Here is a 26,131-nt window from a genome sequence, read left to right on the forward strand (position 1 = left end):
CGAATCCTGAAGGGAGCATTTTATTTTTATTTTTTTGAGTGCATTAATTTTAACAGCGGATGCATTAATTTTTACAGTTAATGCATTAGATTTGATGGTTCTCCCGTTCTCACAAATAATGTAGTTCTCTCTAGAACCACACTATATATATATATATATATATATATATATATAGGGTAAAATTCAATTGAGAAACTCAAATGTGTTGAGAAGTGAGAATGAATTTACAAGTTAGTATATTTTGATGAACTTTACTGTAAATTCTTATGAACTTGCGGTTGATCTGGGGTTCAATTCTTGGCTGTAGCATCTTTTTTAACAAATTAAATATATTTGTGGGTTCGTCGGTTACATTGAAAAGTTCAAAGAATTTATTGAAAAGTTCATTAATCTCATTTACAGCTTCTCACTAGAATTGAACCTTATATATATATATATATATATATATATATATATATATATATATTTATTTATGTCCAAGTCCAAGGGCCGGATCTGGACCGGATCTGGGTCTTAAACCTCTTACTCCAGATCCAGATCCGAAAATTTAAAGAGTAGTCCAGATCCGGTCCAGATCCGTCGGGTCCAATATTTACAAGGTCCAGATCCATAAAAAAGGATCTGGATCCGCGGATTTGGACCGGGTTCCGGATCCATTGCCATCCCTATTGGCAACCAATTAATAAGAGAATTTTCACTTAATCGGCCAATCTACTCTATTTTCAGGGCTAACTCTGTCGTACTCAATATATTTTAGATTCGAAGCATTCAAACTTTTTTATTTAAGTTAAAAGTTTTCGATCATAATCATCTCTCTCTCTCTTTTTGGACTAAAGTCGTACCACAACTTGAGTTTGTTTCTAAAAAAAAATCTACAGACAGAGAATAAATCCTAGGGTCATTTCCTATTTTCTTTTTACATCATAAATGATCCATATATTTGCGAGGTAATCATAGCTACTTCATTTACAAGTTGAGTTGAGATCTGTTAGAGTATGGATACTTTATATTGTGTTGTCATTTTGTATCATAGCAGGTCACCTAAGTTCTCCACATGTTCTATGGATTAGTCATTCTTTCAATTGGTATCATAGTAGACCACTTAAGTTATTAGTGTTAGATCTTGGTGACGCTAATCCATGTGGTTTTTCTTTTGTGAGATGTTTTTGATTTTGAAGTCTGCAACCTTAACTTTGAAGATTTTTATTTCAATAGAGAGAAGCCAAGATAATGGGGAGCATCGTTACATAGTTGTTGTTGTTGCCGATATTGTCAATATTGGAGAGCTAGTTAGAGATTGTTACAGCCACGAGGCTCGTTGCATTATAAGTGTCGAGCGGCTATTGAAGCTTCCTTCTATGATTTGTGCATACTGATCCAGACCAGTCTGCGACAGTCGTTGATACAAATGTTGCTGGATGGTGATGAAGACGATCTTGCTATTGTTTAGAAACTCAAACTTTCATTAAAGGGGAGTCGTTGCTTTTGTGCGTTACTCATTTATTTTGAGTTAGTATTTTTGTTTATTCATATATTGAACAGTGTTTCGTTTTGTCTACATAAATGACAAAGGGAGAGATTGTTAGAGTATGGATACTCTATATTGTGTTGTCATTTTGTAGACTGTATAACAATGGTATCTGGTACATGTGGTGATACATGTCCTGCAGCATTGATATTCTTACGGATAAACATATTGTTCGAGTGGAATTACTCAACATATATAATCATATATTGATGCGCAAATTTATTCAAGCAGTATGCGATTGGACTCTTTTTCTCGAAGGATAATTATTAGATTGTTCGATCAACATTATCCTGGACGAGTTCTTTTCAAGCTAGGATTTCAACATGCTACATTTAGCTTTCAATTGTCCACCGTTGGTGAAGTTTTGTGAAGGTATAGAGGCGTAGTAAGAGGGAGTCTTATTGTATAAGTACATATGTATCTAAAATTCAGTTAGTGGATCGTTTTTCTTGGGCAAAGTCTCCAGACGTAGGTATTTTTTCACTAAACTGGGTAATATTTTTATTGTGTTGTTCTTTATTGTTGTTGATACATTCTGTCAGGGGCGGAGCCAGACTTTCGGCATAGGGGGTCCGTTTTTTTCCCGATAAAATTAATAGTTAAATAAAAATAATAATAATAATAATAATAATAATAATAATAATAATAATAATAATAATAATAATAACCATTAACACAAATATAATGTCATTTAAATTACATAACAAGTCAAAAAAATAAAATAAACATAACATTTATTTCCTATTTTTCATGTTCTAGAGCCTCTCTATAATAGCTTCATTAGTACAGTAATATTTATAAATATATTCTGAGAGAGAACTCATAATTGGCAGAAAATAGAACCTAATTCCGTGTAAACACTAAAAAATAAAAATAAAGAATATAGTACTAGAAAGAACTCATAATATACATATGTAAAAAATTTATTTGGTTGAAATCACGGATGGGTAGGTTAACAATTATATGACTAGCTCTGTTAAGTTCTAATTAGTATATTTAAGAGTATTACATCATTATTATTATTCAAGTTCAAATTGAATATTAGCTATGAAGTGAATACACGAATAAGCATTGTAGAGCTTGTTCTAGATAAAACGAGTATTAGACAAGAACTAAAAATATGCAGATTAACACCACAAATAATTTAGAGAGGGAAAAAATAAGAAAGAGAAAAATTTCAAAGGCTAGAGATTGAGTGTTATACTATTTCATGTTAAAAATTAGAATAGAAACTATATTTTTATATTTTTAATTAATATATGTGAAATGACAAAAATACCCCTAAAATTTTTGAAAAATCCCAGAGGGTCCAGTGACCCCACTTCCCAGTCTGCCCCCCTTTGGCTCCGCCCCTATATTCTGTGATACAGTATTTACACGCGTATTAATATTATTTATTACGCGTATTAATATCTCATCAGTCATCACATATAGATTAATCATTTTCTCAAGATCAAATTCACAAAAAGTAATGCAAATACAATAGCCTTCAAAACATCGCTAACAAATGCCAATATTCAACCAAGAAAGCATCAAAAGTCACCAAAATGTTTTGGCTCCAATAAAATGAATGAATGGCGCTTATCTTTTTATTGTTCTGAATTTTTTAAAAATAAAAATTAAATGCTAAAAACATACTCTCCTACCATCAATTCTAATTAACAATTATAAAATTAACCTAAAATACCAAAATTTAAAATAAAACAAATTAATTGTCGATATATAAATCTTTTGAGGCAACATAAATGAAGGTAAATTACGACGCCCTCTCTGCTGCTGCTGAGACTTATCCGATTTCTGATTTCATCTCCAAATATCTTCTCAGCTATGCTCCTCCCAATTCAATCCATCTCTCTTTCGATGAGTCTCAAATCTTGACTCTACTGTTGAATACACACAAAAAACAATTAGAAGAAGAAGTTATGACGGCGGCGTTTCAACTTTCGCTCTCCTCATTCCTCCCGTCCCCTCTTCCCACCACCGCAGCTCCGCCACTCCGCAGATTCACTGTGTTGTGCTCCGTCGCATCATCAACATCGGATTTGCCCAAGAAGAAGCACTGGAAGGCCGGAGAATATCCTGCTGAAATACAGACGCAATTATCCAAAAGGAGAGCCCCTATCAAAAACATCAAGAAGAAGCTCGATAGGAAGAGCAATGCCGCAGCTTGGGCTAATACTGTCACCGAATCTCTCTCCGATGCCATTGACAAAAAGCAGTGGCTCCGAGCCCTTCAGGTTCTTAATTTACTGACTAGGAGTATTATCTAAATTCATTCCGTCAATCCACTTAATCAAATCCCATCTTTTAGGTGTTTGAGATGTTAAAGGAGCAATCTTTTTATCAACCAAAAGAAGGGACATATATGAAGCTCATTGTTCTTCTCGGGAGATGCGGGCAACCTGGTCAAGCCTGCCAACTGTTTGATGAAATGCTTCAAGAAGGTTTGGAACCTACCCCTCAGCTCTACACTGCGTTGCTTGGTGCTTGTTGCCGCAGCAATTTGATTGATAAGGCATTCTCCTTTCTGGAACAAATGAAAGCTCTTCCTCATTGCCAGCCTGATGTCTACACATACAGTATACTCATCAAGGCCTGTGTAGATGCTGCTCGTTTCGATCTGCTCGAGTCCCTCTACGCTGAAATGGCTGAAAGGTGGATTACTCCAAATACCGTTACTCAAAACATAGTTCTGAGTGGTTATGGCAAGGCAGGGAGGTATGAAGATATGGAGAAGGTTCTCACCAGGATGCTCGAAAGTGAGACGAGCATACCTGATGTATGGACTATGAATACCATCATTAGCTTGTTTGGGAATGATGGTCAGATTGAGATGATGGAGAGGTGGTATGAGAAGTTCCGTGACTTTGGAATAGAGCCAGAAACGCGCACTTTCAACATTCTGATCGGTGCTTATGGAAAGAAGAGGATGTATGATAAGATGTCGTCTGTGATGGAGCACATGCGCAGGCTTTCATTTCCTTGGACAACCTCAACTTATAACAACGTGATTGAGGCATTTTCTGACGTTGGTGATGCAAAGCACATGGAGTACACGTTTGATCAGATGCGCGCTGAAGGTATCAAGGCAGACACCAAGACCTTCTGCTGTCTCATCCGAGGGTATGCCAATGCCGGCCTCTTTCATAAGGTTATCAGCAGCGTGCAGTTGGCCGGGAGATTGGAGATACCTGAGAATACCTCTTTCTTTAATGCAGTGCTACATGCTTGCTCCAAGGCACAAGATTTGATGGAAATGGAAAGAGTATTCTACAGAATGAAGGAGAAGTTATGCAGACCAGATTCCACAACTTACTCCATAATGATGGATGCATATAGAAAGGAGGGTATGAGTGACAAGGTCCATAATCTGGAGCAAGAAATGCACAAGATGACTGCCAAGGTTTCAAATGGAAATGATTTCGGTGAAACTGAGGATACCCTTGATGTCAATGAGTTGTTGCCTGTCTGAATGCTTCTCGGGTTAAGTGGTTATAGCCATCGTTGAAAACTCATTTGAGAAGGACTTGTCCAAAATCAGCCTCATTACATGAAGCTAGAGATGTTTTGGGCAATGAAAGATTTGGTCTGCTGCTATGTCTCTTCCCATGTGGTGATCCTGAATCAAAGAAGTGGTTTAATTCAACGGCAACTCGATGGATGCCTGCTATGGGTAAGAAGGGAATTGGTAGATTGAACTAACTGTGTTGTCATTTTGTGATGTGATTTCTGCTGTTCTACATGTCTTTTTTTCCCTTTAATCTAACAAATCTGAGTAGTTTTCGAGCTTGAATTAGGTTTACTGTGTAATCAAGGCATCAAATGACCTAATTAGATCAGTGTAAATTCTATGGGTTGAGAATTGTTAGGAGCCTTGTATTTAGATGGAAATAACTTTCCCACCATAAGAAGCTGTGAGGTTGAAATCTAAGTATGGTTGGAGTTAGTTCAGTGACAAAAATGTTTGACAAATAGGTTATAAATTTGAACACAAACAAGAATATCATGTAATAGCTGTGGCAATTGAACACAGTCCCATCGACCAAGGAAAGAAATTGATGAATAATGAATTACAAAAACTACTTGTTAGAAGTAGTTATAATCACAAGTGAAATTGGAGCCCAAAATGTTGGTGAACAAAGCTTGTGCTCTCTCCCTTGATTTCTTCAGGGATGTTGCAATTAAAAACACAGATCTTTCAGCATTCTGAAGAATAATAAGGAATCGGTTAACTGTGTATATGGATAAACCTGCACTGACAATATGATTAATTGTGCTTCAATTAAGAATTTTTTATTAAAGCTCCTTGTACATTTAAGATTCATGAAATAAAAAAAATAAGATAATAAAGTAGATACTCTATGCTTCTTTTCACGTGATTCATCAATTTAGTTATTAAACTCTATAGAACGGAAAAGAAAAGCAATAATTTTTATTTCAATGTTGGATCACAAACTTTTGAACAATACACATATAAAAGTAAGCATTTGTGGCTTGAGCTAAGATTTTCTTTAGAGCTGGATGGATTCTAGTGAGGATGTCCGCACAGTGCAAATCGACATGATATTTTCAGTATAATTGTCACATTAAACAGAAAATAATAATCATAAAGAAAATAAAAACAATATCATATTAAAAAAATTGCGTTTGCCGGGAGTCGAACCCGGGTCTATTGCTTGGAAGGCAATTATCCTAACCGTTGGACTACAAACGCTTTACGAAACAACTAGCATTATTTATATATATATATATATATATACAGAGTTTATTGGTATTTAACACAAGAAACAAAAAGTAAAATCCAAACATACGAACAAGGCCAGGGTAAAAAAGTACTCCCTCCCTTATATTACGAATGTCCCATTCATTTTTTGGCAATATATTCTCTGTATATACTTAATATTTAAATAATTTCTACCAACTCACTTTACCTACTTTCTTCATCGTGTCAAAATGTAATGAGACATCTATAATTTAACAGAGAGAATGCCATCTCTCTTGGGATATGAATACCAAAAATATTAAAGTCTTCATCGAAAAAAAAAAATTAAAGACAAAAGTTAGAACAACCTTTAAAATACCGCTCACAAATGCCATTATTCAACCAAAAAAGCATCAACATTCACCAAAATTGGCACAAGTAACTCGTTAAATTCCATAGCAAGTCATAGCATTTTGACCACCCAAAATAAGCATCAGAATCATCACCGCATAGCAAATATAGCTTGAACTCATAGACAACATAACACACCACATAGCAGAGAGTAGAAACTAATCAGAAAACTTCAGTACAACAAAAACTTGAAGCATGTCTGCAAAAATTACCAATTGGTAGCTTCTCATTACAAAAGAGTCGCACTCATACATGATACAATCTCAGTTTCAAAAGATTAAGCAAATAATACAGCTAGAATGGGAATACAGCTTTATCCCGAGTAAAAGTCTATGTCCTTTAAAAGTCTTTTTCGTTTGGATGTATAACTCTCTGACAGCAACATCATACAGAAGTAGCACAATGGTGTGAGGAAATGTTCTTTCGATGCTAACCAGAGTGCAGGCAACCTAGTCGATCATCCGTAAGTACGCCTTCTGCATTTTGGGGCCTCCTCAAGTTTTAATTTAGAGCTCCTAAAAATCTTTAAATACGGACCATCACTGGTGAAACCACATTTATGCAGCATGGTGATCTTCAGCTAGTTGTACTACACGATGTTTCTTGTCATTTCCCCAAATCTCAGCCTGCAGGAGCATATTCCTGAATTGCAGCTGCAAGTTTATCCCTGTCCTCCTCTGTTTTGGTTCTCATCAAAAAGGTCCGAGCAACAACAGCATCATTGTTATCACCATCAGCCTACAGGTGAAGGTCAACCATCAGAATGTGCTTAGTATATCAACTTATTCTTTTGGAGATAAGAGCAGCAAAAGATTTATAGATAATGTAAAAAAGTATTAATGAGATCTGACGTATTCATCAACACATTTATGGTTTTAAACACTTCTTGGTGCAGAAACATAGTTTCTGAAGATGCATCTCTTTCTTTTGAGGACAGGCAGGCTAAATGATCGAGAAACTGCTGCAGAGCTTGGCTATCACTACATGAGCGAAGCCAGCATTTGCCTTTTTAACTAACAAGAATATATGAGGAGATTTAGGCTAAACTTTTTGCCTCTTCAAATGACCACAAGTTCTTTTTATTATACATTATAATAATCTGCAGAAAGGATCACAATAGCAATTATCATTTGCCTCATTTTACTGATCCAGATCACCATGAACCAAGTTAATGTTAGTATTAGCCAAGATCATATTGACCCACCCTGACCAATAATCCTAATTATCTAGTAGGACAAAAATACTAGTGATACCATAAACCACTATGATGCATAAATATCTCTAGTTAATGGTGATGGTCCTGTTTCTATAACTAATGTAGCACTAACGCAATGCACAGATATGAACGGTATACTCTAGTAGCACTCATGAAGCGATAACATTTCTTTCCTTTTTTGGTAAAGTGTTCATAGTTTGTTGGGTAATATATTAATAGTTGATAAATGTAGTATAATAGTATTACTTTCCATATACAGAATAATAGAAAGTGAATATAGGTGGGAACATAGTTATTAATCGCGCATCGCGCACGATCACGCAAACCTGTCCTAGGGTGATCGCGCATCGCGAATCGCGCGCTATTTGAACATATCGCGCAGAAATAGATAAAAACATAATATATATCATAATCATAATCATAATAAAACCATGCATAATATGTCTAGTTAATAAAGGATTTTGGAAAGTCTCTTCATGAAGTTGGACGGTTGGTGGAGGCTATAGCCGCTATACAAAAGGACGTAGCAGAAATTCAGTCTCTCCAATAAGTAATAACCCTAATTAAGCCTAATTAAGCCAAGCCCATGCAAAAATAATAAAGCCCATGCATGCAATTGATCTATTTCACGAATTCAGTTAAATTGCTCGCGCGATCGGCGTGATGCCCGAATAGCGCGCTATCTAAAAGCAGCTAGAATATAGCGATGCGGTGCGATGAAGCTGCGCGACGTGCGCTATTAATAACTATGGGTGGGAAGATATGCTATTACTACAATACTACTTATAGATGTTTTTTTAAGGGTTAATTGCATATAATATCACGAACTTTGCCCGAAATTCATTTTCCCCACGATCTTTAAAAATTCAGTTTTAAAGATCGTGGGGAAAATGAATTTCGGGCAAAGTTCGTAATATTATATGCAATTAACCCTTTTTTTAATCTATATATAACTATACATTTGTTATAAGCGGCAGGAGCATACCGATTTTGTTCTCTTAAAAACTAAAAGGCTAGAATAAACAGAAGGAATAATCAGAAAGACTCGGTCATAAAATAATGGTTATTTTAAAACACAACCTAAAGAAAGGGAGAAAGAAAAGAATAAAGGTTGCATTACCGAAGTATGAAATATTGCTACTACTGAATTTTTTTGCTTGCTTGTTTTGATGCCTGGGTACAACGAAGCATTTAGCAGAAGCTTTCCCACCTGCAATAATTGGAGGCTGTGAGAAGGAGGAATGATCAAACAAAAAATACGAAGTCTCAAGTTTGGTACTTTGTCATCATGTCGACTAATTCTTCAATTGAGTCAGTATCAACACATACATACTTCAATCAAGAACACAAGTATCCAGACCAGCTACTTCCTAAATTTGACTTCATACACAATCTTCATTCAAAGCACTGTTCATATTCTAAGAAATGTAAAATTGGTAATGGGTTCTGGACTCTGCAGACATTCTCACAATATAGTAGAGCAGTATCCTCACCTCCTTCTCTCTCTATATATTACAGGCATAAAAACATAGATAGAAGTAACAAAATGAATGATATGAGGTCCAGTTAAATCATGGATAAAATATAAAGTGAAAACATGGAGAAACAAAAAGTTTACAAAATACATATTACTAGAATTAGATAGCATGTTTTTTTTTTTTTGTATTAAAAGTATTTAACATGTAAAGTGAGGGATTATCAGTATATCATAAGGAACCTACGTCATTACGAATAACAATGACCGGTTTTGATTCCTTGGTGCCCTTACTAATGCCTTCCTTGCATTTGATATTAAGTTGACCCATGCCTTTATCTTTCCAAGCATCTTTGTCTTCTGGATCATTTGACTGATAACAAAGAAACCACACACACATAAGGACATGAAGAAGCATAAATGCTCTGAAGAAATCAATCGTAATCTAGTTTTGGAACTCAATACACCATATAGATCACCACTCGTTGTAAAATGCAAAGAATAATGCAGAAAATCAAGACTCTTTACGAAAAACAAAAGCTTTTTACTTCATCAAGCATGTAATGATACATAGAGGTAATGCTACAAGCACTAAAGGATTCTCCATTTCGGATTTTCTGAAATCAGAAAAGGAAAATAAGACATTCTACAGCATTAGTTGTTTTATTAATATCATCTTGATGCGATCAGATGCGGCTGCAGTAAATAAGCATAATGTGTTCATATTGTACGACAGATTCATGAACTTGCAATAGCATATAAGGGCATAAGAGCTAAAATATGTTAACATTGTCTTATAGGACAGACTAGTGAACAAACAACTAGCCACTGCACTACGGAGTAAGTTTCAGAAATTTTATTTTCATATTAGTTAGCAAAGTGACCAGGCATCTTTATTACTCCCTCCGTCCCATTAATAATGGCTCACTTTCCTTTTCCGTCTGTCCCATTAATAATGGCTCAGTGCAAAAAAGGAAACCCCTTTCTCTCACAAAAACTTGTGGGCTCCACCACTTTCTAGCACTTTTATCTGTTAATCACTCTTCTTCTTAATAATAGTGCCGAACAATAATGAGCCATAATAAGTGAGACTGAGGGAGTAGGATTTAAGAAAATAAGGCAATATTTATGTTTCATCAAGTAAGGCAAATGAAATTAAACAATAATAATCATTGATTCAGTTCTTACAACCCATGGAACTCATTGATCCTAAGGAACCCCTATTGGTAAGTCAGAAGTTGATAGGGGATAAGATTAAAAAACAAAAGCATAGTCCTGAAACCTGTTAGCATGCATGTGTACTTCATTCGAAGCGCTGTGACTGTGCTTTCCTTTTAAAAGAGCAAAATCCTTTCTATTGACCAAGATTGGGTTCTTTCCTCAATTATCTCTCTCTAACATGATGGTTATTCTACCACATGCTTACCTTTACATAAAGTTTGCATTTTACTTCATGAACGAGAACTATTCCTTCCTCTTGGCTTTTCTTTACAGATGGACTGCCAGGCTGTTCAACATCCTCTTCTGCATTTCATGAGACCAGCACACGGAAACAAAGTAAATCACTTAAGCAATCAAAATATGCAACTTTCCTCCATACATCTCACAAAAAAATTAGTAAGAATTTTATAGCGATTGTTCTATGATAAGAGGAAAGAGAATTTGTTGCTGTTATGACAATCAATGTTACTATAGATGGCGGGTTATAACCATGGCGGCCGTCACACCAAAACTGCCACACCACAGGGTGGTGGTGATGGCAGAAACCTCAAAAAACATCACCTCCACTCGCCATAACCACCATTTAATAACATTGATGTCAATAAAACAAATTCTACCAGAAAGATGAGGATGTGAACAGAATTAGATAGTGTAATCCTAGTTATAAACTGTGGAATTTAGTAGTCCTAGTTATATCAATCCATCCAGTGTTAAAGCCTATGCGTTACGCATTCTGGCCCTTATCAGAAAGATTAAGGGCCCAGGCTCTTCCTAATCCTTAATCCAACTGGAGAGATGAGAAGAAACATAGAAGGGGTAAAAGGAAAAGAAAATTGTGTGAAAATAACAATGGCAAGAAAAATTGTATCATATCTTGGTACATGTCCAAACTTATTATATGTGATGATTAATCACAATGTGCAAGTATATATTCAACAATAGGTGAGATTACACAATGGCAACCACTTAATAATAAAAAGTTCACCTCTTACCCCCATCAGCCTCGCTGGAAGTTGCATTACCAAATGGAATTGCATTTGAATTTCCAGTGACCAAGAACTGATTTCCTGGAAGACACGGAATCAGATTCAGATTTCACTCAAATGAGTTAATTAGACTATGAACAATCAATTGGAAGGAGGATACATAGGACTGAAGAGTATAACTTTACTAGCATAAAGAACAGCAGAGAAATCTAGCTATGACTTATAGTCATATGAGTTCTCATGGAGAGAATTTCACTTATAAACAAACAAATAAAATTGAAAGAGAAATGTTTACTGACGGGACAAAAGGTGTTACATTTATGAATCATAATGGAATTAAACAATACAAAGGCAGATTATATAATTATTGTTGAAGAGATGAAGACAAAAGTTATCAGGATGATTCATATTTTATCATGAGTGGGAACATTCATTCCCGAATCCCGATTTATTATCTTATAAATACATACCATAGTTCAAAGCCTCCAAATGACATTTAAAACATATAGGTTCAATCAAGATTACCCTTTTCTGAAAGAGTCGGCTGGAGATCATATCTTCAGGTTAATTTATAAATCATGCTGAGCTGGTCAATGGATTTAGAAAAAAATAATTTTAACTATATTTTACGTCAGATGTTATGATGCACAGCAAACTCTCCTTAACTTAAAATTGTTTTTCGTGTGAGATGTTACTTTGCCTTTGGTCTATAAAGGTTTACTAGTTATCTTAATTTACCATTTGGTACGTCCTATTTTTTATGCATAGATCAATTTAAACTATTATTTGCACTTAGGGCATGCTACAGCTTTCTTCATACAGCTGATCCTAAAAAAAAAACTGACGTTTTTCTGTTTCATTTCACAAGTTCTCATGGAACAAAGTACATATATATGTGAAGAAAGAACCAAATAATGTATGTGATGTTTCAAAGGAAAAAAATAAAAAGCACCTCATATAGAGACAGTTGATTCCAGAAAAAAGTAGCAATAGGAGTAAGAGAACTGCATAAATATCGCAAATATGAATACCTCCAAATGAGAAAGGGGCACTGTTAACAAAGACATTCCCAGAAGGCCAATTTCCAAGGCTTGGTGATGAAGCTACAGAAGATTCAGGAAACACAGGTTTGCCCCAATCTATGCTTTGACTACTTTTATCGATCTCAGATGCAGGTTTAGATTGAGTGTCATTTCCAAAATTCCAACTTCCAGAAATTGGTGCAAAAGCTGCTGCAGAAAATGAAGGGAATCCCGGTTTCTCCAAAACTAACTTATGGCTGTTCTTGTCAACCTCTGATGTGGGTTTCGTTTGAGCCTCATTAGAACGAAGCTCGCCTGGACTCTCTCCTTTTGAAGAATTTGCTTTCAGCCAGTTTACCACGTCACTAAATTTGTCCTGCAATTGAAGCCAAAAGAAACACGAATAATGCACATATAAAATCTTATTTGTCAACCTAAAATCTCACTGTCTAGCATCCAAAACAATCTCTTTGCCATATCAAGAACAGAAATATGCTTGTATCAATGCAAAATGTAGTATCCAAAAGAATTCTAAGTTGTTGCTAGGTTAATTTCTTCTTGGATTATCCTGTTAATACGTCAGTAGACACAACGAATTGACAGATATGCCATCCCTGGAGAAATATTCTCAGCAAGTTTCCTAGTTTTACTATGCATGCAGAAAATACCATTAATAATTTGGTAGAATTTGAAAAACCATAAAAGTGGATATTCCAGTAAATAATAATCAAGTTACAACTTGATCAAGTACGCCACTTGAGAGTGTATAGGAAAGCAATTTTTAAGATGCAAGAGACACATTCCATTGGTTAAAACTCCAGGTAATGTTCAGCAACCTCTTGTATTATTGAATCTGATATGTAACCTCCAATGCTAACTCAAATTACTTATACCTAGGCACCAATATGTATGTTCAAGACATACTGTAAAATTTAAATGCATAGTAGCATTGAAACTTGACGACCAGAAGAATCTCCATTCTTGGCCTAGGCACTGAAAGTTCACTCAAACAACTCAGTTCTAGATCTTGCGAGTATCCCCATAAAATTTCTAAAAATTTATAGGCTGCTTTCCTCATGATGAGAGATATGTGGGTATATGGTGCAAGACTCGTGTAATGTGGCCTAACAAGGTAAGGAGCTTCTAACCAATTACCATGATGCTTTTAGCATGATTTAAGTAGTCCTGCACTCCATCTTCCCAAAGCTCATCTGGGTGGTTGTGTAGCTGAGCTTGTACCCAACTGGCCAGAGAAAGAAATATGAATATTAGCAGGCACGCTTCATACCATTCAATATAAAGAAAAACATGGACACAAACATCCCAGCAGCTTATACCCAGAAGGTTACACAGATGAAATGCCAATTAAGTTATGGATACAAATGACATAACACTGTCTGGAAATTTGATTTCATCACTCGCAATGCAGCAAGAGAGCAAGATGCAAGCAAAAAGTATGAACCAACAACATGTCTAAGCATTTGTCCAAATTGTGTAGACTGTATAATGCAGTGCCACTGCTACCGATTTTCAGTTAGAAACAAGGGAATGATACTTTGATCAGCGCTTTCAAGCATACCAATTCTAGAAATATAGAACGAACTCAATCTACTAATATATACTTCCGCATTTGCACCGCTACCTGCACGAACAATCCCAACTCATCTAATCTAATCTTTAGTCTTACGAATTAAAACCATTTTCATTACAAACTAACAGAAGTGGTTGGTTACTTTGACCTACAAGCTGCAGTAGTTAACTCCAGTAACTTAAAAGACACTTACTTTAATGCACCTATGGTTTAGGACTAGCAAAATAAGAAAAAATCACAAAAAATATATGAAATAGTTAGCAATCGAAAAAAAAAGGAATCAAACTTAGCAATGAAATTAAGGACCTTGCAAACTGGGTGTTGAGAGCTCTCACATGCTGTTTTGATGATTCAGCCCTCTTCGCATCCAACGGCAGCTGCGGGCTTGATTGATCCGCCTTGAGCGCATCGAACGGCGACCCCATTGTTACTCTCTTGCTCTGCGACTGCACAGCATCCATACATTATAATAATTACAGCAAAGCAATCTCGATTAAATTACCAAAACGAAATAGTGGTAGTAGAAGAAGAAGCCTACAGATACACACAAACTTACAAGTTGAGCGGATTCGGAAATCGCTGCGCGCTTCGTCCCTCTCATGAATGCTGAATATCGTAGTATTTATTTAGTATTTGTTCAAAATTTTGTGGAGAGCGCTTCACCTTTAGCGGTCTCGATGTCTGAAAATTTAGGGTTTTAAACGAGTGTGGGTGACCCGCGGAAGCAGAGAAGAGAGAAGAACATGTTTTCTACTAGTCCTATTTTTTATTTTTTCCATTTTCTTTCTTTAATAAATTTATGTATCTTTGTTTTCGATTTATTTAGATATTTGTGGAATAAATTTTAGTGGGGAGGGAATGATTTTTTATGGATGGATTGTAAATAGCCGTTAGATTGCTGTTTGTTGGGAATATCTGTCACGTGGCCACGGTGGGCCTTGATTTCCTAATGGATTGGGCTGTAGTGGGTTTGGAGCCTTGGAATATCGACAAATATTTCTGAGAGCTCTCACGTGCTCATAAGTAAAATATCACAATCAAAATTTTAGGCAAGAGAAGGTATCATAGTATTAAAGTTTTTTATAGAATGTAGTACTTAATTTTATTTATATAGTTATCAAACGTTGCAATTGCAACATTGCTTTATTTTATTGCAACCTTGATTCACCAGTAAAATGAAAATAGGGTATGTTGACATTTTTAAAATCACGTAGCTACTAATTCAGGCAAAACATTGCGTTTAACTTGAGCATGGCGCGGATGTGCGAGACGGGAGCGCCCCAGGTGTGCGCGGCATCGACGAGGGGCGGCGAGCCCCGTTAAAAATGCTCCAATGGAACAAGGAAACTGTAGTATGAGCCACAATCATGTCAGAATATATTTATATAATCTTTCCTTCTGATTTATACATTATACACATATATGATTTTATTAAAGACAAAAAAATAAAAAAACCAAAATTGACAAGAAATGAATTAACTTTGCACATTTCTAAAACTTGCTACCAGCCATTGGGAAAGCCAAAGCCTAAACCACAAGTAAATCAAGAAAATGAAAACTGAGTATTGTCCCCTCATTAATTCAATCCTTGAATCCTAAACCAGTGGCCTATTCTCTTCATCTTCTTCTCCATTTTCTCCACTCTCCTTCAGCCTGTTGAATCTTTCCTGCGTGGAGGGGGCCGAATCTGGTCTAGCAACATGAGGCGCGGGTTTACTGTCGAGAACGAGCTTCAGCACGATCCCCATGGCGATCAAGATCAGTCCTGAGCCATGCTGTTCAGTCAGCGGCTTGGTGAAGATTAGGTACGACAGCAACAGCGTCACCGCCTTCCTTGCCGTAGTTATCTGTAGAGAAAATCAGTTAGAAAAATTATAGTTTTGGTGGCTGCGTATGCTTGGAGTGAAGTAGATGTGAAGGTACCATAGCAGTGGTGGCAGCCCCAAAAAGGGCAATGAGTGACAAAACAGAGACTTGACCAATAAATGTAGCCATTGCTTCAAACACAAGCACACCGTAGACGTAAGGATGCTGCACAAATAAATCAAGAAAATGTCACAAATTCCAGATTTATACGTAGCAAATAATACTATATAGTTGACATTTAATGTGAACAAGTCAAGAATCAACCTTCAAGCAATTTATTTCCCATAAATAATGACAGAAGGCAGATGCAATTTGTGCCTTACTTGCAACTTACACAATATATATTTCCCAATATAAATATGTATATGCTTTATTTTTTTACTACTTTTTCTTGATGTTTGGCTAAAAGAAAAATCTATCTATCTACCTCATAACAAGAACTCCATGCCCTGAAAAGCTCTCCAGTCAAAATCATGGGTGCCAATAGGAAAGGCAAACCAACAACTGTCGAGCAAAATAGCATCTCCATCTGTGTAAAGTTATACAATTAAGATCACAGTTTTTCGTCACTGCTGCAACGTGAAGGAAATATCATAAATTGATATGTACCTGTGTCGTTTCAGGATTCATGGTAAAGATTGCTTCCTGGAAGTTACCTAGAAAAGAGTCCATGACTAGAGCGCCCACAATCATCGCGATACCAATGATATTGAAGTTAGGGGAAGTGTTGGCATCGGCTAAGGTGAAAAGGATAAGGCCGATAACTAGGAGGATAGCCGAGATATACTCATGGATGGGATACTTTCTTCTCAACCCGGGGATAAACGCACCCATCACCATAACGGGAAGTACCTAAACTCCAACATCAAATCAGCTAATCAACTAACTTAAACACATACAAAAGTAAGTTAGCTTCGTAGTAGAATCAACTAGTACCAATCAAAACCTAACAGTCTCTATTAGACGAATTAGGCATCAACCAAATCACAAGTGAAATTGTAAACAATGCTCACAACTCTATCTATATATATATATTAAGCCCACGTTTGGTTGAGTGTTTTTAGAGGTAGGAAAGGGAATCAAATAATTGAATCCATTACTTGTTGTTTGGTTTGAGTAATGGGATAATCATTACCCTTACTTGAGGGTATTCCAATCACCCAATTTGTTACCCCTTAAAATAGAGGGGAAACAAAAGAAAGGGAATCCCTTACTAATGATTCCTTTCCATTGTTAAACCAAACACTCAATAAAAGTAATGGTTATTGTTACCATTCCACTCCTTTATTTGATTTCATTCCCTTTCCATTCCTCTACTTGAACCAAACGTGGGCTAAGTGTTTTTTATGTTTATACCTTCGAAGCAATCAAAAACAATTAGCACCTAAATAACTCCAACATCAAATTGGTTGCTTCTTAGTAGAATCAACTAGAAGCCATCAAAACCAAACAGTCTTGTCTCTAAATATGAACTAGCTACAACACATAGTTAAATAGCAACCAACAATGCACCAACCAAATCACAATGAAAATGCAAACAATGTTCACAACTACATACGGATTAAGAGTTGGTTGTGTCTATATTATACCTTGGTGGACTTAAACATGATCTGAGCAGGGTAATTAAGATAAGCCAACGAGCCCTTCGTTAATCCGTGAGACCCCATAAGCACAGCCGAGAGCTTCACATATGTTTTCCATGGATTCACCATTTGCTTGGTGGTGAAGCCCTGTAAGTAGATAAGCACCAAATATACAAAGCCTTGCACAAAGGTGAAATACCAACCATAGCTGCAAAATCATCACAAAAATCACATATAACTTTTTTCTTTTCTTTTTTCTTTTCAGAATTTTAATTTTGATGTGTAGAAAACGCGTTAAAGCTAAGTCATGCTGATAAAGTCAGATTAGGACTTGGACAGACCTGAAACTTAGGCGATTGTAGACATATTCCTGCAATGAGAGAAAGATAAAAATAAAATAAAATAAAATAAATCATCATTAGTCAACTCTGCAACTTTCTTATTCACCATTAACAGAGCTAGAATTAGATCTACGCTGCATAAGAAATCTCAAAAACAAGAGAAAATCAACCAATTTAAACGACGTAATGCACATAATCTTCAAGATTTTGACAGAACACCAATCTTAACGATCAAACTAGTCTAAAAATGGAGAGTCAACAAAATTCAAGGCCTAAACTTTCGATAAAATTCAACAATAAAAAACATCCCCTTTTGTTTCTTCAATCACTTTCAAAAGCGGCCAATCATGAAGAAAGCACGAAATCAATTCCACCCAATTGAAACCAAGATTCAAACCCATAAAAATGAAACCAGAAACCCAAGAAAAATACACACACACACACGCACGCACCTCACAAATTCCATTGACGAGATAGCCGAAGAAGAATCCAGAAGAGCAAATTAAGAACTGCTGCCACGTGGGCCTGCCAGTCAAAGATATCCCCAAGAGAGACCTGGCTTGATCCTCCTTCTTCATCTCTGCTCCCTCTCTGATGGAAGAGAGAGAGGAATGAATAAAAACTGGAGCTTTTATATGCCAATAAATACTTTACAGTAAAGAAGACATTTCTCGTTGCATGGCTTGTCTTTAATGGCGGAAGGAATGAAAAAGACTGAAAAGAAAGGGGCTTTTGTATGCGCAAGAAAAGTATCAAAAGCACACACACACACACTCCTCTCTATACCACCATATATATTAGTACATATATAAATAAATAAATAAATATCTGTGCGCGTCCTTTGCCTCGTCGGTACATTACATATATGTGTGTGTGTTGGGGGAGACGGCTATAGGCAGAAAAGCAGGTGTGAGGGAGTTGGCGACAGCATACATAACCATGAATAGTGTACTACTAAATCTATTTTCAAAATTACTCATTTTTTAATTTTTTATTTCAAGTAAGATTTTAACCCTAAACCTCATTTTTCACGCATACGAGTTTGCATTGCTTGAATATCTTTTGAGGATAAAATTAATAATTTATTATTGTATTTAAATAGATATAAATAAATAATAAGAATTTATGTGTGCTACTAACTTTAAAGATTTAAAATGAACTAGGATTTGCACCCCATTTATGTGTGCTATTAGTTTTAAAGATTTAAAGTTAGCTAGCATTTGCACCCCGTGCAATATACAGGTAAGGTTAAAAGTCAAAATTGATACCAATTCTATTATCATATTTATAAATATAATAAAAAAATAATTTTAATTGAATATATCTTAGTTGAATATTAAAAAAATAAAATAAATAAAGAAGAATTCACAATAATAAAAAATGATATTACGAAAAGTCAAAAAAATTTATTAAATTAAAAAGTAAAAATAAAAAAATTGAAAAATAAATTTATTCAAATAAAGATGAGAAGGAAGAGAGAATTTTTTAAATTTTGATCTTTAAATATATATATATATATATATATATATATATATATATATATATATATATATATACATATATATGTGTGTGTGTGTGTGTGTGTGTAATTTTTACATTTTAAATCAAATATTTATATAAAATATATCAAATTAGAGCTCTTATCGTAATCTTTAATTTAATATGCATATTACATATTTTATAATTAATTAAATTTTATAATTTTAAAAAATATAAAAAATATATATAAATCTATACTAAATTAAAAAATGGAGTTTCCAATTTGAAATCAATTTCAAAGTTGAGTGGCAATTTTGTAGTTATAATAAAATAAAAGGTTTATGTTTAAACTATATATTTTTCTGTTTATTTCATTTTCTTCAACTTCTTATTTGTTGTTACATTTCTTTCCAAAATTATGAAATTCGATTAATTATAAAATATTTAATATGATATATTTTATGAAAATATTTTATTTAAAATGTAAAATTTAAATTTGTTTAAATATTAAAGTTTTATAAAATTTTCTCTCCTCTCCTCTCTCATCTTTTTTGAATAAATATATTTTTAATTAGTATTTTATTTTTAATTAATTTAACTTATTTTTTCTTTTATTTTTCATAATATCAAATTTTATAATTGTGATTTTTTTCAATATTCAATTCAAATACATTCAATTAAAATTAAGTTTTCATTATATTTATAAGTATAATAGTAATTGAATTAGTATTAATTTTATATAAATATAAAATTTAAAAATATTTTCTCGTGCATTGCACGGGATGCAAATGCTAATTACAACTAAACCTTGAATTTTATTATAATTACAAATTTTTCAAAATTTGTAATCAATTCCCCAGTCCACCCAAATTAAGATGCCATTTAAGTCAATAATTTGAGTTAAGACAGTTTGACTTGGACAAATACTGGAATTAGGTGAGATTATATTTTCTAGTTTCTACAACTTTATAAATTTCACATAATAGGATTACGTGAATCAAAAAACAAAACTGGTTACGCCTTTGATTGTGGAAATTGGCTTGATATATCTTGGGTGTAATAATTAGATCATAGGAAAATCAAATTAAACGAGAATCAAATCTGAAAGGTTTTTTGTGTGTGTGTGTAACGAATTGGTGACATAAGTAATTGATTTGTGATAGCGCCACCGCAACTTATACTTTTCAATATTTGACTTTATTAATATTCTAAACTACACCGACTCAATAACACGGTATAGAAAATTTAAGTATCATACTAATTAGTACTGTAGTTTATAAATTTGAATGACCTTCAATTTTTTTGTTTATAAATTTCAATGACATAAACAATTGTGCTCATGAGAAGTCGCAGCCATGTATACCTGCAAATCACAAAAGGTGCGACAGGCAGACTTATATAACTTTCATGCGCTTATGAGAATCTGCAATTATATATACCTGCAAACCACATAAAATATGACATGCAAAATTATAAATTTCATTGTGTTCGTGAGTACTCGTTTTACCACTAGGCTAGCTAATTGCAAAGGGATAATATAGGGTACCATAAACTCTACTTAGACTTAATGGTGTAATTGTGTAAACTTTATTTAATAAGATAGATATAGGAAAAAGAAAATATAATTAAGTTTTGAAAAGTTATAGATGAGTAAACAAATTTGAAATTAATCAATTCGAATGTATTCTTTCCATCCCATAAGAATCTGCATGATTATCACGAATTTTAATAAATGTTAGGTGGATATTATATTATTAGTGATAGAAGGAGTTCACTTTTATTAGGATGCGTTCTCTTTGATTGTAAATTTATCATGAAAAAAAGAGAGATAAACAAAATTTCACTATTTAAATTATTTCTTCCTTTTCTCTCATTTCCTATAAAATAGAATTTGACTCTTACTCATTCATCTTTTTCACTACAAAAGAAAGATAATATTATCTATCCTTTTTTTGTGTGATAATATTATCCTTCCTTTAATTTGTACAGTGAAAAGACGGAATGAGTAAGGGTCGAATTATATTTTGTAAGAAATGAGGGAAAAGAAAGGAAGAATTCAAAGGGTGAATTTTGTTTATCCTTTCTTTTCTCATGATAAAAATATACAATCAAAGAGAACGCACCTTTAGTGAAAAAAAAGTTCAAAAAAGAAAAATGTATACTCTTGTGAGACGTATAAAATTGACAAAAAAATGCACATTTTTATGGTACTAATGAAGTATAATATAGTAGAAGAAGGAGAAGGGATCCTCTGAATATGCACATATCATCCTTGCTCTACGTATAATAAGTATTGACGTACGAAGTGGAAAACCTTATACCTATAATAATTTATTTATTTTCCACAAAGATGAAAAAACAATCGCACGCAGGCATAACACTATTCAGTAGAAGAACGAGAAGTGATCCTCCGAATAATAAGTATTGGCGAAGTGGAAAAACTTATACCTATAATATTTTTTTTCCACAAAGATGGAAAAACAATCGCACGCAGACAGAATACTACCCAAAGGTGATAATACTATTCACACAAAAGTGGGAAAATTACCCGCATGCAGGTGAGGTTGAACCCAAGACTTCTCATCTATGTTGCACAGGTGCGAGGGGGCGGGTGCAGGAGCGATACAATTCGGGTGCGGGGATACGGATTTTCAAAAATTATAGGGTGCGATTCGTGAAGGATACGTCTGTTATATTTATATATATTTTATTATATGTGACCAATCAAATTGAAAAAAGAAAAGAACATTTATAAATTAAATATTGCATTGCAAATATAAGTCAAAGTAAAAGTTTCAATAATGAAGTTCTTCAAAAATTGCAAAAGAGCCCAAAAATAATGAAAAAAATTGCATTGTAAATATAAGTCAAAGTAAAAATTTCAATAAATTGCATGTAAAAGTTTCAAATTGCATGCAAATGTAACTCAAAAATTACAAAAGAGCCTAAAAATAATTGAAAAAATTGCAAAAGAGCCCAAAACGCACCCTATTTGTGGGTGCGCGCACCCGATTCGCGAATCCCTTTCTTTTTTTTTTTGGAGGATTCGCCAGGTCACGAATCGTACCCGCACCCGCACCCGCACCCTGCGCGTATCCGATACTGCATTGTGCTATTTTTTGAAGAATCCGTGCATCATAGCTTCTCACAAATGAAAGTCTTTAGTTACCTCAACTTTGCCACTTGAGCTAAGCCTCATCGGCTTATACCTATAATAAATTAAAGTGCTTTAGTTTATAAAATTTGAATTACCTATTATAATTCTATTATATATAAAATTTAAAGATAATAGTATAATATGAGATTACAATTTGTCCCAATTGCTAATCCCATGACACAAGATTATCGGTAGTATTTTATTATGAAGTTTCTAAGTCTTTTTAATTTTATATTATTTATAAAAAGAAGGCAAAATTAAGGGGGGTGTATTCGTTCAGGATTTCTGTAAATTTCTAAATTCTCTGGATTTTAGAAATCTACCGATTTCACACAAAGTCTTCATGATTTTTAGAATTCTAAACAGGAATCTACAAAATTTTGGACGGATTTTAACAAGAATTGCTCGTGATTTTTCCGGATTTGAAACCAAAAAACAAGCGGTCGTTGCGAGCCCGTGAGCGGTGGACCGAGTCCCAACGATCGATGGATACCCAGCGACCGCTGGCTTAGTGATATATATATGATCACGCAGGCGTTGGACAGACAGAACCCTAAAATCTATTTTTCTCTCCTTCACAGCGTCGCACGCTAGGGCCCAGCCATCGCTGGATTTGTGAGCATCGACCGCTGAGTGCCAGCCGGCGCTGGCTTCTTGAGCCGCGTCCGCTGGAACCCAGCGAGCGCTGGATAATCTGAAGAATTCCGAATTCTCGTGGTCTGTGGTCGGATTTGTTCATGTGTATTTTTTTAACGAAATCAATAAAAGTCATTTCAATTTTAAAGTCCATAGATTTTTAAATACCTCTAAATTTTTATAGACTTTTACAAGTCTGAAACGAATACCTCTGAATTTTTATAGACTTTTAAAAGTCTTGAACGAATACACCTAAATTTTCATAGACTTTAAAAGTCTTGAACGAATACACCCAAATTTTAAAAGTCTGCAAATATCTATTAAAGTCTTGAACGAATACACCCTCCAAATCTTATCATCGATGAATTTACATTCTCTAATACATAATTCTCTAATACATAATCGACCGATCGATCATGATGTGCAATCACGTGGTCAACATCACTTTGTATATTCTATGTGCATAAATAGAAGTGAATCACCGTGCCTTCACGTGTTGAACAAAAGTTGTTTATTTATATTAACAAAAAAATAAGGTAGTTACCTTGTCGATTAATCTTCTAGAAAATTGATTTCAAAAAACAAAACAAAAAAAATCTTCCAGGAAATTTACTTATCTTGTATCGTTCCTTGTTAATATAAGAGCAATCGTTATACTTATAAACATAAACAATTAGGAGAGGTTTGGTTTGAGAGATAAAGACGTAATTGATAAAATAATCTATTTTAATTAAATATTTGGTTTGTATAATTAAGTTCATAATTGATAATTAGGCATGTATCTAATCAATCAAGTAGTATTTGATTTACATGATTAGACTTGATAAGAACAAAATACGTATTTCTTGAAGATAGAAAGATTACAATGAATTCAGCCTAAATTTACCGATAACAGCGCTGTCAACCGCTCTGCAGCCCTGATTTCCAGGACATGACCTTATCCAAAAAGAATCCTATGCATCTCAACCCGAGTAAGATCAAGGCAAAATACGAGATAATCATGAAGAATTAGAGTCCAATCATAAGTCTAAAAGGAGTCATATTCCTACTAGAATTCTTGGTATTTTAGTTTATAAATATGTATAAAACCGTATAAAACCTCATAATAAAATTAACATTCACAATCTTTCAATTACTTTCAAGGCTTACGCTATTTTTAATACAAAAATTCTCTATACTTCCGTAATCTTCGCGTGCTTTTTAGCTTTCCGGTATATGCAATATTTTTTAGCACAATAAGGCTCATGATTGATAACTAAGCCCATATCTAATCATCCAAATAAGTGATTATTTACCTCCTCGAATTAGATGAATTATTTAATAATTTTTCTAATGCTATCAATTTTATCTATCTCATTCACTAAATTAAACTAGTCTTTAGTGGTCACGTCCAAACAAAAGCATTTAGGAGGTGATTGGTATGATGGAATTGAGGTGGGAATGAAATGGTGATTCCTATCTCTATTCCATTCATTTGCTTGGTATGTTTTCTTTGTAGGAATCATTATTCCTATATTCATGGGAATCACCATTAATTCCACCTACCATGTTATTAGCCATTCAATTACATTCTTAATCATTCTAAATTTAATCTTTGACATATATATTTGTATGAAACATGCATTATTATTATTATTATTATTATTATTATTATTATTATTATTATTATTATTATTATTATTATTATTATTATTATTATAAAAAGTATTTTTTTTTGAAAAAAAAATTTCTAGAAAATATAAAATATTATCAACTTTATATAAGCAATAGTCTAATATAAGGATTGACATTGATGCAATACGTTATACAATCATATACATTGATTGAAACTAACAAAATAAAATAATTTCATTTCATTCATAAACTTTATTTCTAGCCACCAATAATTAATTATAGGAATTGAATTAAATAAAGAATCACAATTTCATTCATTTGGTATTCCTTGTGCATACCAAGCATATGAAGATCACTAAGGTTTGTCATTAATTTCACACCCCCATTCCATTCCTACTTGCATTCCATTACATCCTTATTCTACTCTATCATACCAATCATCTCCTTAGGGGGTGTTTACTTCGGTGGATAAGCCTTGATTGATAAAAATAGTAAAGTTAATCCCTTGTTTACTTTGATGGATTGCAACTTTGGGATATTCTAAAGTCCTTGATTATTTTGTTTAATTCTTATCCCATCAAAAGGGTGAAATTGAAGTAATCCTACTATTGAAAATAAAAATACTCAATCATCCATTTTATCAATTATGCAAAGTAAATGTTCCATTAGGCTCTAATTATTGATCAATCTTGAAGAACTAATAGATCGATTTTTTTCGGAACGGGTCAGTGGTGGAATGGGGTTCTTAAGATCACAAGTTATATGTTCAAAATTTTAGTAACATTTTTACTGATTTAAATCTGTCATACCTGATATGTCGAAGTGTCATTTATCATAGTCTATAAATTCTTTGTGGTTTTTAAAATATAGTTTATCTTTCAAGTGACATTTTGTGCAAGTTTTTTATCCGCGATGTTGCTAATGCTAAGCATGAATGCATGATGATGTCACCACACCACCGACAACACTTGGCAACCACATTTGTACCGCTCGTCGCACGTAGGAATAATAATTATACTACCGTTTGTGTTTGGCGTTGAATGGCAACCACAAATTCAAGATTTTGGCAGTTATCAAACCTCCAAAACGTTTTCCTTCTTGATTTTGGCAGTTATAAAACCTCCAAACCATTTCCTTCTCCTCCCACGTGGAGGTCCGTTCTATATTTTCCTCCATCTCCCATTTATTTTACCACATTTACTTTAGTGTTAAAAATACAAGACAAGTCTTTTTTGAAAAATTTAAATAAATATTGATTGTCAAGTCTCCATGAATAAATGGTAAGCTAACAAATTCAAAATTGT

General features: G+C 34.0%; 3 protein-coding genes and 1 non-coding gene across 6 annotated transcripts; 1 reads left to right on the forward strand and 3 right to left on the reverse strand.

The window, feature by feature from the left end:
• The first annotated feature begins 3,258 nt into the window (after positions 1-3,258).
• Positions 3,259-5,459, forward strand: LOC130984998 (pentatricopeptide repeat-containing protein At3g06430, chloroplastic). Its single transcript, XM_057907722.1, has 2 exons — positions 3,259-3,765; positions 3,840-5,459. Exons 1-2 carry the CDS (start codon positions 3,274-3,276, stop codon positions 4,998-5,000), a joined length of 1,653 nt encoding a protein of 550 aa, XP_057763705.1. The 5' UTR covers positions 3,259-3,273; the 3' UTR covers positions 5,001-5,459.
• A 711-nt stretch (positions 5,460-6,170) lies between these two features.
• Positions 6,171-6,242, reverse strand: TRNAG-UCC (transfer RNA glycine (anticodon UCC)). Its single transcript has one exon. It is a non-coding gene; the product is annotated as a tRNA-Gly (tRNA).
• Positions 6,243-6,841: 599 nt separating this feature from the next.
• Positions 6,842-14,995, reverse strand: LOC130985011 (uncharacterized). 3 transcript variants are annotated; one of them, XM_057907748.1, is made up of 9 exons: positions 14,708-14,995; positions 14,458-14,597; positions 13,716-13,803; positions 12,570-12,936; positions 11,545-11,619; positions 10,758-10,855; positions 9,579-9,704; positions 8,978-9,067; positions 6,842-7,379 (listed from the first exon to the last, which is right to left on the reverse strand). In XM_057907748.1, the coding sequence occupies exons 1-9, from the start codon at positions 14,750-14,752 to the stop codon at positions 7,263-7,265; spliced, it is 1,146 nt and encodes a 381-aa protein (XP_057763731.1). In that variant the 5' UTR covers positions 14,753-14,995; the 3' UTR covers positions 6,842-7,262. The 3 variants fall into 3 exon arrangements, with proteins under 3 accessions (XP_057763731.1, XP_057763742.1, XP_057763750.1); XM_057907759.1 differs by having other exon boundaries at positions 14,700-14,944; XM_057907767.1 differs by having other exon boundaries at positions 14,487-14,597; positions 14,708-14,726.
• A 511-nt stretch (positions 14,996-15,506) lies between these two features.
• LOC130985025 (UDP-galactose/UDP-glucose transporter 2) lies at positions 15,507-18,891 on the reverse strand. Its single transcript, XM_057907776.1, has 7 exons — positions 18,394-18,891; positions 17,942-17,970; positions 17,607-17,808; positions 16,627-16,869; positions 16,445-16,546; positions 16,075-16,182; positions 15,507-15,998 (listed from the first exon to the last, which is right to left on the reverse strand). Exons 1-7 carry the CDS (start codon positions 18,517-18,519, stop codon positions 15,747-15,749), a joined length of 1,062 nt encoding a protein of 353 aa, XP_057763759.1. The 5' UTR covers positions 18,520-18,891; the 3' UTR covers positions 15,507-15,746.
• Positions 18,892-26,131: the final 7,240 nt, after the last annotated feature.

The sequence above is a fragment of the Salvia miltiorrhiza genome, chromosome 1 (genome assembly GCF_028751815.1).
Source record: "Salvia miltiorrhiza cultivar Shanhuang (shh) chromosome 1, IMPLAD_Smil_shh, whole genome shotgun sequence".
Taxonomy (NCBI): domain Eukaryota; kingdom Viridiplantae; phylum Streptophyta; class Magnoliopsida; order Lamiales; family Lamiaceae; genus Salvia; species Salvia miltiorrhiza.

Bases quoted from the DNA above. Each gene is read 5' to 3' on its own strand.
- LOC130984998 (XM_057907722.1), top strand. From the start codon at position 3,274: ATGAAGGTAAATTACGACGCCCTCTCTGCTGCTGCTGAGACTTATCCG. The intron at 3,766-3,839 runs GTTCTTAATTTA...CCCATCTTTTAG, and splicing joins AGTGGCTCCGAGCCCTTCAG to GTGTTTGAGATGTTAAAGGA.
- LOC130985011 (XM_057907748.1), bottom strand. From the start codon at position 14,752: ATGAGAGGGACGAAGCGCGCAGCGATTTCCGAATCCGCTCAACTT. The intron at 11,620-12,569 runs GTATTCATATTT...CGTGTCTTCCAG, and splicing joins TGCCCCTTTCTCATTTGGAG to GAAATCAGTTCTTGGTCACT. The intron at 10,856-11,544 runs GTAAGAGGTGAA...CATGAAATGCAG, and splicing joins TTCCAGCGAGGCTGATGGGG to AAGAGGATGTTGAACAGCCT.
- LOC130985025 (XM_057907776.1), bottom strand. From the start codon at position 18,519: ATGAAGAAGGAGGATCAAGCCAGGTCTCTCTTGGGGATATCTTTGACT. The intron at 17,971-18,393 runs GTGCGTGCGTGT...CTCTCATTGCAG, and splicing joins TCGTCAATGGAATTTGTGAG to GAATATGTCTACAATCGCCT. The intron at 16,183-16,444 runs GTAGATAGATAG...TTATTTGTGCAG, and splicing joins CATGGAGTTCTTGTTATGAG to CATCCTTACGTCTACGGTGT.